A 15,929-nucleotide genomic window follows, 5' to 3' on the forward strand; every position below is an offset into this window, starting at 1 on the left:
CGGTCGGAGATTATAGTCGAGGAGAAGCTGTGATTGGCCCATGACATTTATGGCTAACTTTTAGTCCTGGATTGTTGGGATACGTTGCATTTTATGTGTTGACATCACTTATCTAGGCCACAAAGAGATCATATTATGTACCTAATATGTACTATGTAGAAACTTTAGAGCAATCCCTTGTTAACCACGAGGTTCTCCGACTTTTCCGGGAGTTCAAGACTCCAAGTTGCTTTGTATCAGTTCAACCGACATACACTACATAAGGTATCTATCTACCTATCTATGGACTGTATCTCTACTATACATCTAGTACTTTACATATACCTAGTACCTACCTCTACCTAGGTAGTATGTACCTACTCATGTAGGTAGGTAGGTAGGTACAATACATGTATTTTAGTATCCATGGATCTGTTCCGCAAAGGATCCCTGGAGCCCACAGCCCCCTAACTTAACCTTGGAACCCTCTCTAATCACTTACGACCCCTGGACTGACACCTGGAGGCTTAGCAAGATGAAATTAAGCGCGCCAACCCACTCGAAAGTCCCCCTTCCTCCCCACCCTACGCGAATTCTCATCAATCAGACCACTCCACTCCTCTTTTCTCAGACTTACATACCTTCATGCTTTCCAGGCTTTCCAGGCTCTCCAGGCTCTCCAGGCTCTCTCTTATTTACGTAGTACCTACTACCTACACACTCTCACTCAGCGCGCTCAACTCATTCCCGCAGCCCGTAGCCCGCAGCCCGTAACCCGTAACTCGTAGCCCGCGACTCGTAGCCCGCGACTCGTAGCCCGCGGCACATCACGCAGCATACCCAGCACACCCAGTATTGTACACCCAGCACACCCAGCACCCAGACCAGTCGCCCGAACCCAACGCCCGTCATTGCTGCAGTGCAACTCACAGCCTTGGAAAACGAACAATCGCTGAGCCCAGCTCCCCCCCCGACTCGGGATCATGGGCTCCTTGCTTTCCGACCGCGTGTATATCGGCATACGGTGAAGGTTGGGATACCGACCGGAAACCCATGGGCCTGCACGAGGCGCGAGTAGGGAAGTCGGACGCGATGGGCCGCGATCTCGTCCACCTAATTCGGAACCCTCAGCTGTCGCCCGATTCCGTGGACTCAGCATTGAGCCCCGGCGAATACAGACAAGAAGCCTCCCCGGTACCGTTTGAGGCCGCCCGCGACTACCCACCATCATGGGCCGGCGAGCAGCTTGCGCAGACGCCGGACGACGTCGACTCCCCCGGCAGCTCCGTGCAGACGCCGCCGGCTGGTTCTAATAAGCGCAGTCATCGTAAGAGGACGCACAGCCCCGATGTCTGGGAGGCGCACAAGGCGGAGATAGCTCGCCTCTATCTGGACGAGAATAAGCGTCTCAAGGATGTAATGGAAATCATGGAGAGTCAATGGGGGTTTCGCGCATCGTAAGCTCAGTAGTTTCCCTTGCCTTCCTCTTCTTGTGCCCGTTAACTAAGCCGACGTTTTTAAAGCCAAAAAATGTACAAGACGAAACTCACTCAGTGGAAGTTCTTCAAGAATAACCGCCAGGCTGACGTAGCAAACTTGCTTTACTTACAGCGTCACCGGCTGGCTATCGGCAAAGAGAGCACATTTCGTAGGAATGGCAAGCCGATCGACGTGGAGGCTTATATGAGGAGAAGAGGGATTAGTGCCTTCGATCTCGTCGAAGTAGCCGACTCTGGTGATTTACCGCCGACTGTTAGATGTCGCACTCCGCCTTCGGTACCGAAGATACTAGACCCCCCGGACGATCTTCGTCTCAAGGAGAGGTTCTTCCAGTGGACCTCCCAGAAGTTCGTCAAACCTCGGCCGATAGAGTCGGGTTATCTGAAGAGGCTCGACTCTCATCACGCGAGCAAGGCCTTGCATTCCGTCCAGCTGCTGACCCATGGATGTTGGCTATTCTCCACCGGCCGTAATCAAGAGGCCGGGAACTTTTGTCGGGGAGCCTTCGCCCTGCTTCATCACGTCCTCGAGACGTCCGCTTTCCTTTCCTTCTTCGAGATGATGATGGCGATTCGCCGGTATCCCAACGCGGAAATTATAAAGGAGCTTTGGAGTTATCTATCGCGGTACGCTGCCGCGATCGATGGCGTCAACCAGCCGTTGCATCGGGTGTTGGCAGCCTTCTCCAACTTTTCGCAGCAGCACGGCCTGGTTCACAACATCGATATCTTGGACTGGGCGTTGCAGTGGGCCTCGGGCAGATTCAATAGCTCCTTTGACGGAAAGGCGTTTGACTACACTATGCTCAGGCCGTGGGATCTCGTGCCCGTAGGAAACTCATATCATCGATATTATCTGTGTCTGAACCACTGGGAAGTCGAGTCTATACCGACCGTAACTATACCGAGCCTGGATGTGTACGAAGACCCTTCGAACCTGCGAGCTGACCTGCTGCTCATTTTCGGTAACCAGAGTAGCTGGCGTGACGAGAGAATCTCGAAAGTCGCGTTGAAAGTACTGGAGCAGAACCGGTCGTCTCCTAAGCCCTCCGATTATCTCGAGTTTGTCTGCTTGTACTCTACGGCCCAACACAGCAAAGTTCGATCTGCCGACGAAGATCCCACAACAAGCATCGACCATAAGTTAGCTAGGGAATACCTACAGCTGGCCGGGGATCTTCAGAGGCGAGCTTGGCCTCCGGGGAAGAACTATTACGAGACGCTGATGCTCCTCGAAAGCTGGTACCGAGAAGCAGGCGACTACGAGTCCGCAGACGCTACGCGAATGCGATGCGACCAGGATTGCGTGGACGTATTGACAACTTTGTCTAAATGAGAAAAATACCCTAACCTCGGGGCCATACGGTGTTTCTGGGACTATGTCAGTGAGGCGAGTAGCGGTCGTGTTATTGCTTAACGTTTGAGCAGTCGGCTGCAAACAATGGTTAGAATTAAGCCATTGGATAGTAAGGACTTCGTACGAGGTCAACGGTATAACTAGGATGTCTCTACTCATCCTCGATTCAGTACAGTCAAACATAAGCACTGTGATTACCTAGGTAAATAATAAAATATCAATGCTCATGCTGTTTATTCCATAGTCGGGTTATCATCCTGACCCTGTAGCGAGTTGTTGTTTTAGGAATACGGCCTCATATAGGTAGGTAGGTACCTAGGTAGATATACCTATATGTTCTAACACAAGACACTTACCTAGGTACTTACCTAACTAGCTCATAGCTACGATCTAATGGATCCATCATACGTAATAAAAGACCAAATTGTCTTAACATATATCTAACTACTGCCCGTATATAGAGGTAGGCAATCTATGAGACTTACATTAAGCATGCCGCCCTCTCATCCAAACAATTTCGTCAAGTTATCTTCCTCGTCAATACTACTACGTACTAGGTAGGTAGGTAGGTAGGTACCTACTCACCTACTACTTATGATGTCGATTATTTCGAATTTCAATATCTTCGAGGCTAGATTATAGCGAAGCGATAATCTATGCGGGTGTTTGATAATTGAAGTTACCACTGGGGATGACTCAGTTAGTGCCTAGGTACATACTCTTCGCGAATTCCCTTCTATAAGCAGGCAAGTTTGGGGCGATAGTTCGCTCTGACTGTACTTTACATATTATGTAATATTCCCCGGTACTTAGTAGGTACTAGTATACGATGGGTCCTTTCTAACAACATGGTGCAATCCGATTCGTGAGGTCGTAACCTAAAAGCTGAAAACAGAGCTAACAACGGCACATCCTATGTAAGCCCTACTATATATCCAGCTTGGTACCTACCTAATAGTATGAGAGCTGGCAAGGTGGCAGTGAGACCCGGCTGCCGGGAGCTTTTATGGAACTCTCCAAGATCACATACGAGAGATCGTCATAGTGCGTACCGAAATAGAAAACTACCTACTTCCTAGTCAACCAATGCTTTGCTTACCTAGGTACCTACCTAGTCAATCTTTGTATTGATTTAATTAGAAAAAAAGTACATTCTGCTGATGATAAATTGGGGGACGATATGAAAACGCCGTGCAAGCGTCAGCATATTCAATTTTTAGATTATTAGCACCCATCCTTTGTACTTTGATAGGAGAAATATATATTTAAGGGCTAGCAGTCCTCGAGACGTTTGGGATCTATCTAAACTGCGTATGCCTTACTTGATAGTCCACTATGATTTCCTTCCCAGTTACTTGTCTTGCCTTAGTCTCTCTCGTTAGCTCTCTCGAGTTGCCAAAACTTTCTGAGAGAGCTACCGGCTGTGGTAAGACGCCGTCATTCACTCCCGGTGATTTTAAAAATTTTACAACATCAGACGGCCGCGAGTACCGGGCCTGGCTGCCAGCAAGTTACGACTCAAACAAGGCGACCCCTCTTATTCTAAGCTACCACGGCGCGAATAGGGATATATCCCGTCAAGTCGCGTTGGACAAACTAACCCACCCACGCTTCAACAAGGACCATATCGTAGTATATCTACAAGGCCTAGCGGTCAGTATCCCGAAATTTTAGTACCATGCTCTTTGTATTACTCACACGTAGAAGGCCGATGGATCTACGCGAACGAAGTGGGAGGGGGCACCGGACTGCAGCTCAAACGACATCAAATTCACGGGCGAGGTGCTTGATGCCATGACCGAAAGCCTGTGCGTGGACGAGAAGCGCATCTACGCGACGGGGAAGTCCCAAGGTGGTGGCTTCGTAGGGCGCCTCGCATGCGATTCGGGGCTTTCGAGCCGAATTGCGGCCTTCGCCCCTGTTTCCGGAGCGTATTACATTAAAGAGATCAACAAAAAATCGGACTGTCATCCAGAAACAGTCAAAGTGCCTTGCAGCCCCTCCCGTACCAACATCCCGATTTTAGCATTCCACGGAGGCGCCGACCGCACAATAGAATACCACGGCGACTTCAGATCGAATGCTTGTCTGCCAGACGTCAGCTCCTGGGCTCGGCAGTGGGCGCAACGGGATGGCCTGAGCGGAACACCCGTCAATTCGACGGTGGCCGACTCGGAGAACGGAGTGAATATGAGCTATGGGAAGAACGGCTTGGTCACTCTGGTGTATGATGGTGATAATATTGGGCATGACTGGCCGTCTAAAACGAGGAATGCGGACAACAGCGGAGTTAGACTGGCTGCGTTCGATGCCAGTGCGCGCATCATGGATTTCTTCCGAGACCATAAATTGCCTTAACTTCTTCGTATTCTGTATTCGCCAGGAGCATTAAGGATTATATTGATACATCTCCTTCACTCCTATGTACATATAGTTAGTAGCAGTTGTGTTCTGATTACCCTCAGCCCTTCATGGGTTTAACAGATAGTTCAAGTACAGGCAATGACCACATCGTCTTTAGAGAGATTCACGAATAGTTTCAGATCTGAAGTTGGTCGTTAGTAAGACGTAACAGCACTTGAGGTCTCGTATACGCATACGTACGAGGACACACTTGCCTTGATGTGGTATTTCATTTCATATCCATGGACGTAAATATTGGCCATCTTAACTGGCGCAGAGTACCGATTGCTCTTCAACAAACGACTCACGATGTTAGTTGATGAGAAGCCGAGACACTGTGAGGAATGAGATAATATGTCCTCCAGGACTAACCCTAATACCCTATACCTATGATATCATGGAAACGGGGAAATGGGGAAGACGGGAATATGGAGATGGAGTCTTATGAATGTTGAAGAAGGAAAAAAGCGTTTCAATGTTATAGCAAAGCACATGTCACGAAGAGCCTAATGGCGTACATGTAGGTACCTATACTTCAAGTATATATAGGTACCTAGGTACATAGTTATACCTATATATGTATTTCAAACAACGATGCATTAAAAATCGCTTTCACCGCTTTCTTGCCCCTCTCTCAATTCACTTTACATACTACCAAATTCGCATTAGCCGAAGCATTTTAAACACAGTACTTATTACTTAGAAGAGAATAGGTCAAGCACGATAAGCATGAATCATGCAGACTTTAATCGATTTTGAGCCAATCAAAACTACAGGATTGAACATCCCTTGTCCGACTGATATGCTAATAATACTGATTAGCAGCAGCGTTTCAATATCCACTATTAAAAACCTTAGCAACTTGGAAGTACCTACCTCCAGGGCTAGGCCAGATATGTATTAATTACAGTGGAAGAACCCTGTAAATCTGAGCCCCTCCCCCTCGGCAGCCCACCCTATCACTTTTGCCCCTCGTTGGAGGAGAAAAGTCCAAAGGAAAAAAAAAAAAAAATTTCGTGTAGAATTTTTTTCCCCCTAGGATTGTGTATCTCTCCCATAAATTCTCAACCTTAGCCTCCTCTCCCCTCAACACAAATTCTTACCAGATCTTCCTTTTTTTCCCCTTACCCAATAACCTTCTCCCTTCTTTCAATTCTTTTCTTTTCCATTTTCTCTTTTCTCGTGAAGAGTGACTATCTGAGTTTATTCAACTCAGATTTTCCCTCTTCTCGTGATACTCGGAAAGAAACTTCAGCCCTCTGCCTCGGTTCGGGCTTAGACTAAAATAGACAAGACGAGTCGCGATAGAGTAGATTTCTGATCTCATCGTCAGCAAGTCTACGGGCTCCGGAGTGATACAGGACGCGTTTATTTACGTAGATTTCAGCATCTATCCCAACAGCTCTCCAAACCTTCCGATTCATACGATCGAATACACCGACCGACGAGATAACCACGGCCTTTACCTATATACGTGTGACTCGATAAATCTCGATCCACGTATTCCTAATATTTCACTCTTCCTCTACTACAACGAAAATTATTCATCATGTCTACAGCGCAAGAGAATGCCCAATCCATCAAGATCTTGGATGATCTGATGCAAAAGCTCACCCTTTCCAAGGATGCAGCAGCTATTAAGGATGCCTCACATTCTTTGGCTTCTTTTATCAACGGTCGCATCGAAGACCAGGAGGCCCCTACCAGGTCAGTTTTTCTTTCTTTCTTCACTTCTTTTCTCTTTTTTCCCCTTTCACTTTATTCTGGTTTCTTAATTCATTTCTTCTCCTCTGTCCTCAATATTTTTCTCCTCGGTACATTAGGATCTTAGTTTCTTATTTTTTATCAATCCCTTCATTTTGCCCATTGTCGATAATTTATACCTTTTGTGTCCATAACCAGTAATTAGCAATTATCAATTAGCAACTAGCAACCCCATTTTCATTATTACCCCACTTAATACACGTGCTCCCTCCAAAATCTACTCGAATCAACTCTTGATTTGCATGACTAATAGTTGAATAAATTTACAGAACTGTCGAGGCTTTGAAGAAACAGATATCCAACAAGAAGGATGCTGCGGCTCGTGAAAAGGCTGTGAATGCCATCCAAGCAATCGCACAACACTCGGAGATCGCTCCTAACGTCGAGCCTTACCTCGCTCTTTTCTTGCCTTTGACCCTAGCAGCCATCGGTGACAAGATTACCTCTGTCAAGAATGCCGCTATTGCGGCCACAACAGCCATCGTCGAGGCTATCAACCCTAACGCTGTCAAGGCTATTCTACCCGCGATTGTCAAATCTATCTTGGAGGCCCAAAAATGGCCAGAAAAGATCACGGCTCTTGAGTGCATTGACATCTTGGTCAGAATAGCACCTGCCCAACTGGCATTCCGCGTCCCCGAGTTAATCCCTGTCATCTCCGAGTCCATGTGGGATACCAAGAAGGAAGTCAAGGAGCGTGCCTATAAGACAATGGAGAAAATCTGCGAGTTGATTGTCAACAAGGATATCGAGCGATTCATCCCCGAGCTTATCAAGTGTATCGCTAAGCCCGAAAATGTGCCCGAGACCGTTCACTTGTTGGGTGCTACTACCTTCGTTACTGAGGTTCAGGAGCCTACTCTAGCCTTGATGGTACCCTTACTGGATCGTGGTCTCGCTGAACGAGACACCGCAATTAAGCGAAAGGCTGCTGTTATTGTTGATAACATGTGCAAGCTCGTCGACGACCCTAACATCGTTGCTCCTTTCTTGCCTAAGATGATGCCCGGTCTGCAAAAGAATTTTGACAACCTGGCTGATCCCGAGGCTCGAGAGAAGACCAAACAGGCTCTCGATACCCTCTTCCGCGTCGGTAACATCAAGGATGGCAAGATTCCCGAGGTTCGCCACGATGGCGATATGCCTACTGTCCTTGCCCATCTCACGGCCGTTATTCCCAGCAAACACGCCAAGACGGCGGAGAAGCTAACCCCTGTCTTGGAGTACATTTCCGCCATCGGTGGACAGCTTGTCGACGAGAAGGAGACCGAGCCGTCTACCTGGGCTACTTCTGTAAAGCCGTTCGTCACGGTTGTCGTTGGAGATGTCGATGCTGAGAAGGTTGTCGAAGGCCTCCGGAAGCGCTCTTCTCCTGGTGTTGAGGATGAGGCCGAACAAGAAGCCGAGGATGATGATGGCGAAGATCTTTGTGACTGCACCTTCTCCCTTGCGTACGGTGCCAAAATTCTACTCAACCAGACTCATCTCCGACTCAAGCGCGGTCGTCGTTACGGTCTTTGTGGTCCCAACGGATCCGGCAAATCTACGCTCATGCGCGCCATCAACAATGAGCAAGTTGAAGGTTTCCCCAAGCAGAGCGAGGTTAAGACTGTCTTCGTCGAGCACGACCTTGACTCTGCTGACACCGAAATGACTACAATCGACTGGACCATGAAGAAGCTTGCCGAGGCTGGCGTCACTACCAGCCAAGCCGATGTTGAGAAGCGTCTTGAGGAGTTTGGTTTCACCCCGCTAATGACCTCGGGAGAAATCACCGCCCTCTCTGGTGGTTGGAAGATGAAGCTAGCTCTGTGTCGTGCCGTCTTTGAGGCCCCAGATATCCTGCTACTCGATGAACCTACCAACCATTTGGACGTGAAGAACGTCAAGTGGCTTGAAGATTACTTGATCAACTCCCCCTGCACTTCCATCATAGTTTCTCACGATAGCGGGTTCCTCGACAACGTCACCCAATATATCATCCACTACGAGCGATTCAAACTGAAGAAGTACAAGGGTAATCTGAAGGAGTTCGTCCGCAAGAACCCGCATGCTAAGTCGTATTACGAGCTTGGAGAATCCGAGATCGAATTCTCCTTCCCGGAGCCCGGCTTCCTCGAGGGTGTCAAGACGAAAGCCAAGGCCATCTTGCGTGCTACCAAGATGAGCTTCCAGTACCCGGGTACGCCCAAGCCACAGCTCACCGACATCAGCTTCCAGTGCTCCCTCGGCTCCCGTATTGCTGTTATTGGTCCCAACGGTGCCGGCAAGTCTACGCTTATCAACGTCCTCACGGGCGAGCTCATCCCGACCGGTGGTGAAATTTATCAGCATGAGAATATTCGTATCGCCTACATCAAGCAGCACGCTTTCGCCCATATTGATAACCATCTCGACAAGACCCCCTCCGAGTACATCCAATGGCGATTCCAGACCGGCGAGGATCGTGAGACCATGGACCGTGCGAACAAGATTATCACCGAGGAGGACGAGAAGGCTATGGACAAGATCTTCAAGGTCGAAGGCTCCCAACGCCGCGTTATCGGCATAAACAGCCGTAGAAAGTTCAAGAACAGTTACGAGTACGAATGTTCTTTCGCTCTTGGCGAGAATGTGGGCATGAAGAATGAGCGTTGGGTCCCCATGATGACAGCCGACAACGCCTGGCTTCCCCGAACTGAACTTCTGGTCTCCCACCAGAAGATGGTCGCCGAAGTCGATATGAAGGAGGCTCTCGCCTCGGGTCAATTCCGTGCGCTGGTCAGAAAGGAGATCGAGTCTCACTGTGCCAACTTCGGCCTCGATGCCGAGCTCGTCTCCCACTCGCGGATGCGTGGTCTCTCAGGTGGTCAGCGTGTCAAGGTTGTACTTGCCGCTTGCTCGTGGCAGAAGCCTCATTTGATCGTCTTGGACGAACCTACTAACTACCTCGACCGTGACTCTCTCGGTGCCTTATCCAAAGCTCTAAAGAAGTTCGAGGGCGGTGTTATCATTATCACCCACAGCGCAGAGTTCACTAAGGACTTAACCGAGGAAGTCTGGGCCGTCATGGACGGTATGATGACGCCTTCCGGCCACAACTGGGTTCAGGGCCAAGGTTCCGGACCGAGGCTGAAGCAAGAAGATGACGAGGAGGAGAAGTTCGACGCCATGGGAAATAAGATTGTGACCACTAAGAAGAAGGCCAAGTTGACTAGCTCCGAGGCAAGGAAGAAGAAGAAGGGTAAGTGACAACCCCCAAGCGAGCGACGAAGCGCTGTTGAGTAGCTAACATGATCACAGAGCGCATGGCTCGCCGAAAGCGCGGTGAAGAGGTCTTCTCCGACGAAGACGATTAGACAACTCGTTGCTGTCCTTGGCACTGCTGATTCTTACGACTTGATTCTGATGAATGAGAGTCTGCTATTCCCTTTGTTTGATGAGCTGAAAAGTTCGGGCTTCGCAGGTTGGGCATTGTTTCCATGATTCTTGCGCGCCGTAGGTTGCACACGCTCGATGCAACCAATAAGGGAGTTTCATCCTTTGGTCGAGCAGGATGAAGTAGGAAAGGCGTGACCTTTCGGGTTTGGAGGTCCAAGTGGTCGAGCCTTTCGAATTCTTTAGTGAGAGGATACCATTGATAGGTAAATAGGTCGACGAATAGATTTGATATACGACGATGCGCCCGTCATCCCGTAATGTGCATGTGTCATAAGCCTCTACACTACTAACTTACTCTAACGATTGCCCTTCCGTATATGGTGAGATCTTGGTACCTATCCAAAGCTCGATCAAGGACAAATCCTTCTCTCTCTCTCTGTATAATTATCATTTTCAAGTCGCTTCCGGGTTTCTTCCCTTCATTCATTGTATCAGGTTGTCACCTCCATTCATCCAGCTGATCAACATACAATTGAATTCTAGCGTCTTCGAATCCGGTTCAACATTCCAATGTTTCGATGGCTTTGTTGCTTGCGCCCTTGCTTTTCGAGTTCAATTTCCGAGAGCGGAGATGCTCGTGGCCTGACAACAAAGACATCTCACCTCGCATGACGATCTAACCAAACGGATATCATCTTGATCGAAAAAATAAGCTATTATCTATTTGCCATAACCTATACCTAGCAGCTTGAGACTGGTTTCAGATACTCATAATAGACGAAGGGCAGTTAACGGTAGATGATATTACTTCAGTATACCTTTCGAAAAGTGAGAGACAGAAAGAGATAGAGAGAGACAGAGAGATAGAGAGCTGTTCCGTGACTGGTGTCATAAGCAACGATGGATCCCGCAGGAGATGCCGCCGGCGACCAGTTCGATGCGGAGGTGAACGAGTTCATGGCACGGGAACACCATAGGATACCGTTTGTGGCTCAAGGTTATGACTGGACACCATTCTTCAGGGCATTGAGCGAGGGAAATGTGACTATGGGCGGACCTAACAGGATTCGCATAGGTAATAGTCGGGATCATAAGTTTCAACCTCCAAAGATGATACAAAAGGATGATCAACCACCACCGGCAATTCGAGTAATACCTAAGCCACCCAATACCGGCTCGTGGGACTATACGTGGTATATTCCTGAGTGGTCTCACCCCGAATTCGATCCTACCACGGTAATCAACTTTAGAAAAGAGGTCAGGCATCTTTCCAACAGAGATCCCATCCATAGGCTATACCCAGCGCTACGAGCCGCGGATCTTATCAGAGGACCTACACAATGGGCGAAACACTTCGGTATACATCCGGACGAGATAGGCGGTCGAAGCCGGCTCAGCCCCACGCTCTCCGCCACCCGAGACCCGTTTGACCATGTTGCGGCTCAGATCAGCATGCTGTCCGACGACTCGAGGCGCCGTGCCATCGAGGTATCAAGAGAGGCCGCCATCAGGCAGGGCGGCCCGTTACCCACCGACCCTAACTATATCAGCCCGGATGCGTTAGAAGCTTTACTAAACCACCACAATGTGCTGTCGGGTAGGGAATTGAAAGAGAGATTGCAGGGGATATTGGGTAGGCCTGGGGCCTTAGACGACGTCACGAACCTCGAGACGTTAGTTCGAAGCCTGAACGAACAGTCACCGGATACCTTCAAATTCCATGAAAACTTTTTGGAGAATTCCTTGAACGACCAGGACTATCAGCGGTTCCTATTCAACGACTTGACGAGTGACGAGCTCCTATCTTATAACTATCTCAATTTGACACAGGAGTTTTTCTGCGACTTGACTACTGAAATTCACCCGTAAGTGCAAGTGCTGGTGCTGGAAGTCTTCCCGATAGAAAAAGAGTAAAAAAAGAAGAGAAAAAACAAAAAAAAACAAAAAAAAACAAAACTCACACTTTGTGGAGGCTCATAAACTGACTACGTATTATTTACCTGCTTAGTGTATTTCAGAGGCATCACTGGAGCGGCTGTAGCTCGAGGGGGGCCATCCCGCGGGAGCCCCGATACCTGTATTCCTTAGGCGGAGAAAGGCATGAATGGGATCCTGTGAGTTATCTTCCTCCCTCTTCCTCTGATAGCTACGTAGTACCTAGTATATATTGACATCGCTGGGAGTCAACCAACGACGTTCTATGGAACGCACTACGGCCCGCGTTACAACTCGCGTCGAGTATCATCAACATCGAACATCCTATGCTTCGCAAGTTGTCAGATTTGAGAAATAGACAACAGATAGACGCTGCGAGGGACAATCGACGTTCGCCCCAGACAGCACACATGTGGTCGATCCAACAACAAATTGCAGAAAATTTGGAGAGGACGCCTCCGGGAGTTAAAGAACTCGTTGATATGGGGTTCGACTGGATTAAGGAAACGTGGGAAGCCATCTCTCACGCGCTCGTCATCGATCTTAACAGCGGCTACATGCTAATAGACGACGATGAGAAAGACCTTCTTAAAGTAGACGAGGTCGTGACGTTTGGATACGGGACCACAAGAAGCCACCATGCCGGTCAAAATTCTCGCATACATATGACTATGAGCATCGAGTTGCTTTGGCCGTTGTTGGTGCCAGAATACACTGGCAGCGAGAAGTTGACGACGACCTACCAGATAGCCTCAACTTTACTACACGAGTTTGGGGTAAGCTATATTTCAACACACATACACACATACACATACACACACACACACTCTCTCTCTCTCTCTCTCTCTCACTCTCTCTCACATACACACACATACACGCGTATATATATATATATATATACACACACACGCACATATACATATACCTGTGTGCTATATCTTGGATCGGTCCCCCCTTTCCATCTTTGATTAATATCCACTGCGGAGAGGATTAAGCTTACTAATACATGTATCTACATCTATAGCATGTCATCATCCAAGCCCACATGTTGCTGACGTATGACCGAGATTACTGTCAATGGAAGGGCTACAACCAGCGCACGATCGACATACTCATGAAATTGGGTGATGAGCTATTTGACCAGCATAGCGGAGCGGCAGAGCCCTTCTACGACGATCACACGACGAATGAGTGTGGGTACGAACTGGAAAAGTCGATCTGGGGCGAGCCCGTCTTGAATCTATTACATAACGACACCCTGGTCCATAACCGACATATGTCGACCATTCCCTTTGTTGCTGCCCATATGCCGTTCCCCTTCGGCGGAGACCCCGCCGGGGCAGCTTATTCTCCTCTCAAGAATTCCATATACCCAGTAATGGACTACATAATACCGCTCCCTGTCGAGTACATGGCCAAGTTCTTCACACAGAACTTTTGGGACACGGATTTCGTGGCGTACGGGATCGAATCTCTCAAGTTGGTTTCGGGGAGCCACGCTTCCAGGACTGTCATGAGACCAGACAGGCTCGACCCGAGACGCTGCGAGCAAACGTTTGGCTTGTACGAATACTACTTCTTGGATTTCGTATCGGGCCTATTGCGGCACAATGAATTCGTCACGTTGTCGGAATACATAACACGGTCTATGGTGTTGGCTCTGATGCCTGGCGCCTATGTCGATCGCTGGGCTCTGGAGATGGAAAGATGGAAAATTGGATGGATGGCAGACCTCGATAAGAGCGTAAATCATCTCAGGTCTCTCGTCATAGAGGCGAGACAGACCTGCCAGGAGACCAGGGAAACTCAACTGGGCCTGACGAGAAGCTGGCAGGAGTACGTACTGAAAGCCCAAGAGAACGGAGAGGAATATGTGGACCTAGAGCGGTGGACGTTAGATGTCAAGATCCGTCTAGTTGAGACGTTTCGCAACGGAGGCGTCCTGATGGGCTCGTTCCTTGTCGTTTACAGGGCGCTTATGGACGAAGTCAGATACATGCAGCGGTTGGTATTCGATGCCTTTAATCTACACCCCGACGCCATGCGACGTCTGGACGGGTACGGGACCGGCGTCACACGTGGCTGGCAAGCCATCGCGCCCCTGAGGGATGCGCATCAACGGTTGATTACAGATCGCCAGAGGGCGCGCTGGTGTCTTAGTGTGATCGGAGAGATATCCAAGATAAACCACTTGTCCGGGATCAAAGAACAGTGGCAGGAATGGGGGAGCAGATACGAGCTCTGCTGGAAAATGTTTGACGAACTTATCAAGATGCTGGACGAGCCACCCGCGCCCGGCGCCGACGACAGGACCTGGAAGAAGCGCTTCTCCACCGTACCGTCCTCTTATTGGAAGAGGGACGTAGATCGTATCCAAGTCCTAGCGCACAGAGACTATCTTCGAGCAGACCCTCGCATCCGCCAGATCGTAGACGATTGCATGCTAGTTCTTCGTGAAGCGAGCAAAAACAACAACAACAATGATGATAACAATAACAATAATAACAATAACAACAATAATAACAACACGGCGAATCCTGGACAGTTTAAGGCGCCCGACGTTAATTCCTTATCTGAGGCTTTGCAGAAGACGAGTGGCATCCAGCCAGAAGCTGTGCCTCAACCCCCTTCTGACGTGTTTGCTTGGACTGCGCCGTCTGCCGAGCAGCTTCAAAATATTCTCAACCAGGCTCCGCCACCAGGCCGCGGCACCGGCGGTCCCGCGGTCACGGGAGGTCCCGCGAATACGGGGGGTGTCACGTTCGGTCAACCAGGCCAGATTGGCTCGTTGTCCCAATTAGGATCAATCCCTCCCCGTCGGAATGATGGCCCGGCGCCGCGTGATGGAGGTGGTGGTACGGGGTTCGACACTTGGGCTAAGAGGGGAGGGTTCGACCAAGGAGCGGCACAGGTCTCATTCGGCCAGGGAGGGGCTATAGCTGTCCCGCCGACGATGGATGGAGGGTCAAGGTTCACTGGACGCGGACCCGGCACTTTGTTTTCAGCTGCAGGCGCAGCTGTCAGCACGTTGACGTCGGATATAAGGCACTTCAACGAGATTGCGAATGCCGCCGAACCTGGGCAGGCTGCCGGGGGTGCGGCCACAGGATTGTACAATCCGAGTCATCAGGGCTATCGAGATTCAAGGGTAACGTTTGACGAGGATAATGAAGAGCCAGAAGTAAGGGGGCGGTTTTCTAGAAGCCATAGCCTCCCTGGTGGCGAGGCTAATAGTCCCCCGAATGCCAGTGGCCCAACTTCGGCTCCCACTCCTTTTGCCTCACCTCCGGGCCAGCTTTTCGCCGAAGACGCAGACTTCTCAGATCTCCTCCAATATACTGATGGTCCCTTTCAATTCAGTGCGTTGGATAACATGGATTGGGATTCACTTCCGGACGTGAATCTGGATGAGTGGATACGGGATGATCCGGAGTAACTTGCGAAAGACGGGGTCGTACAAGATCATATAGATCTAATGAGTTGAGTTGATTTGGTTCGAGGATTCACGAATGGTTTTATTGCTTCTCCTCTCATTTGCGGGATCAGATGAATTTCATGCCAGTTAAAATGTAAATGTATTCTCACCTTGCCGTCCCATCTACGTGCTGTTCCTCCTCCTCCTTCTCCAAAAA

At 49.3% G+C, this 15,929-nt stretch overlaps 4 protein-coding genes across 4 annotated transcripts; all 4 read left to right on the forward strand.

The window, feature by feature from the left end:
* The first annotated feature begins 449 nt into the window (after positions 1-449).
* GGS22DRAFT_174603 (uncharacterized protein) lies at positions 450-3,196 on the forward strand. Its single transcript, XM_047963123.1, has 2 exons — positions 450-1,436; positions 1,503-3,196. Exons 1-2 carry the CDS (start codon positions 1,033-1,035, stop codon positions 2,812-2,814), a joined length of 1,716 nt encoding a protein of 571 aa, XP_047814359.1. The 5' UTR covers positions 450-1,032; the 3' UTR covers positions 2,815-3,196.
* An 869-nt stretch (positions 3,197-4,065) lies between these two features.
* GGS22DRAFT_174604 (carbohydrate esterase family 1 protein) lies at positions 4,066-5,757 on the forward strand. The gene is made up of 3 exons (XM_047963124.1): positions 4,066-4,487; positions 4,542-5,380; positions 5,454-5,757. Exons 1-2 carry the CDS (start codon positions 4,171-4,173, stop codon positions 5,191-5,193), a joined length of 969 nt encoding a protein of 322 aa, XP_047814360.1. The 5' UTR covers positions 4,066-4,170; the 3' UTR covers positions 5,194-5,380; positions 5,454-5,757.
* A 439-nt stretch (positions 5,758-6,196) lies between these two features.
* On the forward strand, positions 6,197-10,701 carry GGS22DRAFT_174606 (armadillo-type protein). Its single transcript, XM_047963125.1, has 3 exons — positions 6,197-6,945; positions 7,272-10,225; positions 10,285-10,701. Exons 1-3 carry the CDS (start codon positions 6,788-6,790, stop codon positions 10,338-10,340), a joined length of 3,168 nt encoding a protein of 1,055 aa, XP_047814361.1. The 5' UTR covers positions 6,197-6,787; the 3' UTR covers positions 10,341-10,701.
* A 561-nt stretch (positions 10,702-11,262) lies between these two features.
* Positions 11,263-15,733, forward strand: GGS22DRAFT_197457 (uncharacterized protein; the record flags this gene model as incomplete). Its single annotated transcript, XM_047965979.1, has 4 exons — positions 11,263-12,227; positions 12,371-12,476; positions 12,546-13,073; positions 13,322-15,733. The coding sequence occupies 4 exons, from the start codon at positions 11,263-11,265 to the stop codon at positions 15,731-15,733; spliced, it is 4,011 nt and encodes a 1,336-aa protein (XP_047814362.1).
* Between the last annotated feature and the right edge of the window lie 196 nt (positions 15,734-15,929).

The sequence above is a fragment of the Annulohypoxylon maeteangense genome (assembly GCF_022496945.1).
Source record: "Annulohypoxylon maeteangense strain CBS 123835 unplaced genomic scaffold GGS22scaffold_25, whole genome shotgun sequence".
In the NCBI taxonomy this organism is placed as follows: Eukaryota; Fungi; Ascomycota; class Sordariomycetes; order Xylariales; family Hypoxylaceae; genus Annulohypoxylon; species Annulohypoxylon maeteangense.

Bases quoted from the DNA above. Each gene is read 5' to 3' on its own strand.
- GGS22DRAFT_174606 (XM_047963125.1), top strand. From the start codon at position 6,788: ATGTCTACAGCGCAAGAGAATGCCCAATCCATCAAGATCTTGGATGAT. The intron at 6,946-7,271 runs GTCAGTTTTTCT...ATAAATTTACAG, and splicing joins GACCAGGAGGCCCCTACCAG to AACTGTCGAGGCTTTGAAGA. The intron at 10,226-10,284 runs GTAAGTGACAAC...ACATGATCACAG, and splicing joins GGCAAGGAAGAAGAAGAAGG to AGCGCATGGCTCGCCGAAAG.
- GGS22DRAFT_174604 (XM_047963124.1), top strand. From the start codon at position 4,171: ATGATTTCCTTCCCAGTTACTTGTCTTGCCTTAGTCTCTCTCGTTAGC. The intron at 4,488-4,541 runs GGTCAGTATCCC...TCACACGTAGAA, and splicing joins GTATATCTACAAGGCCTAGC to GGCCGATGGATCTACGCGAA.
- GGS22DRAFT_174603 (XM_047963123.1), top strand. From the start codon at position 1,033: ATGGGCCTGCACGAGGCGCGAGTAGGGAAGTCGGACGCGATGGGCCGC. The intron at 1,437-1,502 runs GTAAGCTCAGTA...ACGTTTTTAAAG, and splicing joins CAATGGGGGTTTCGCGCATC to CCAAAAAATGTACAAGACGA.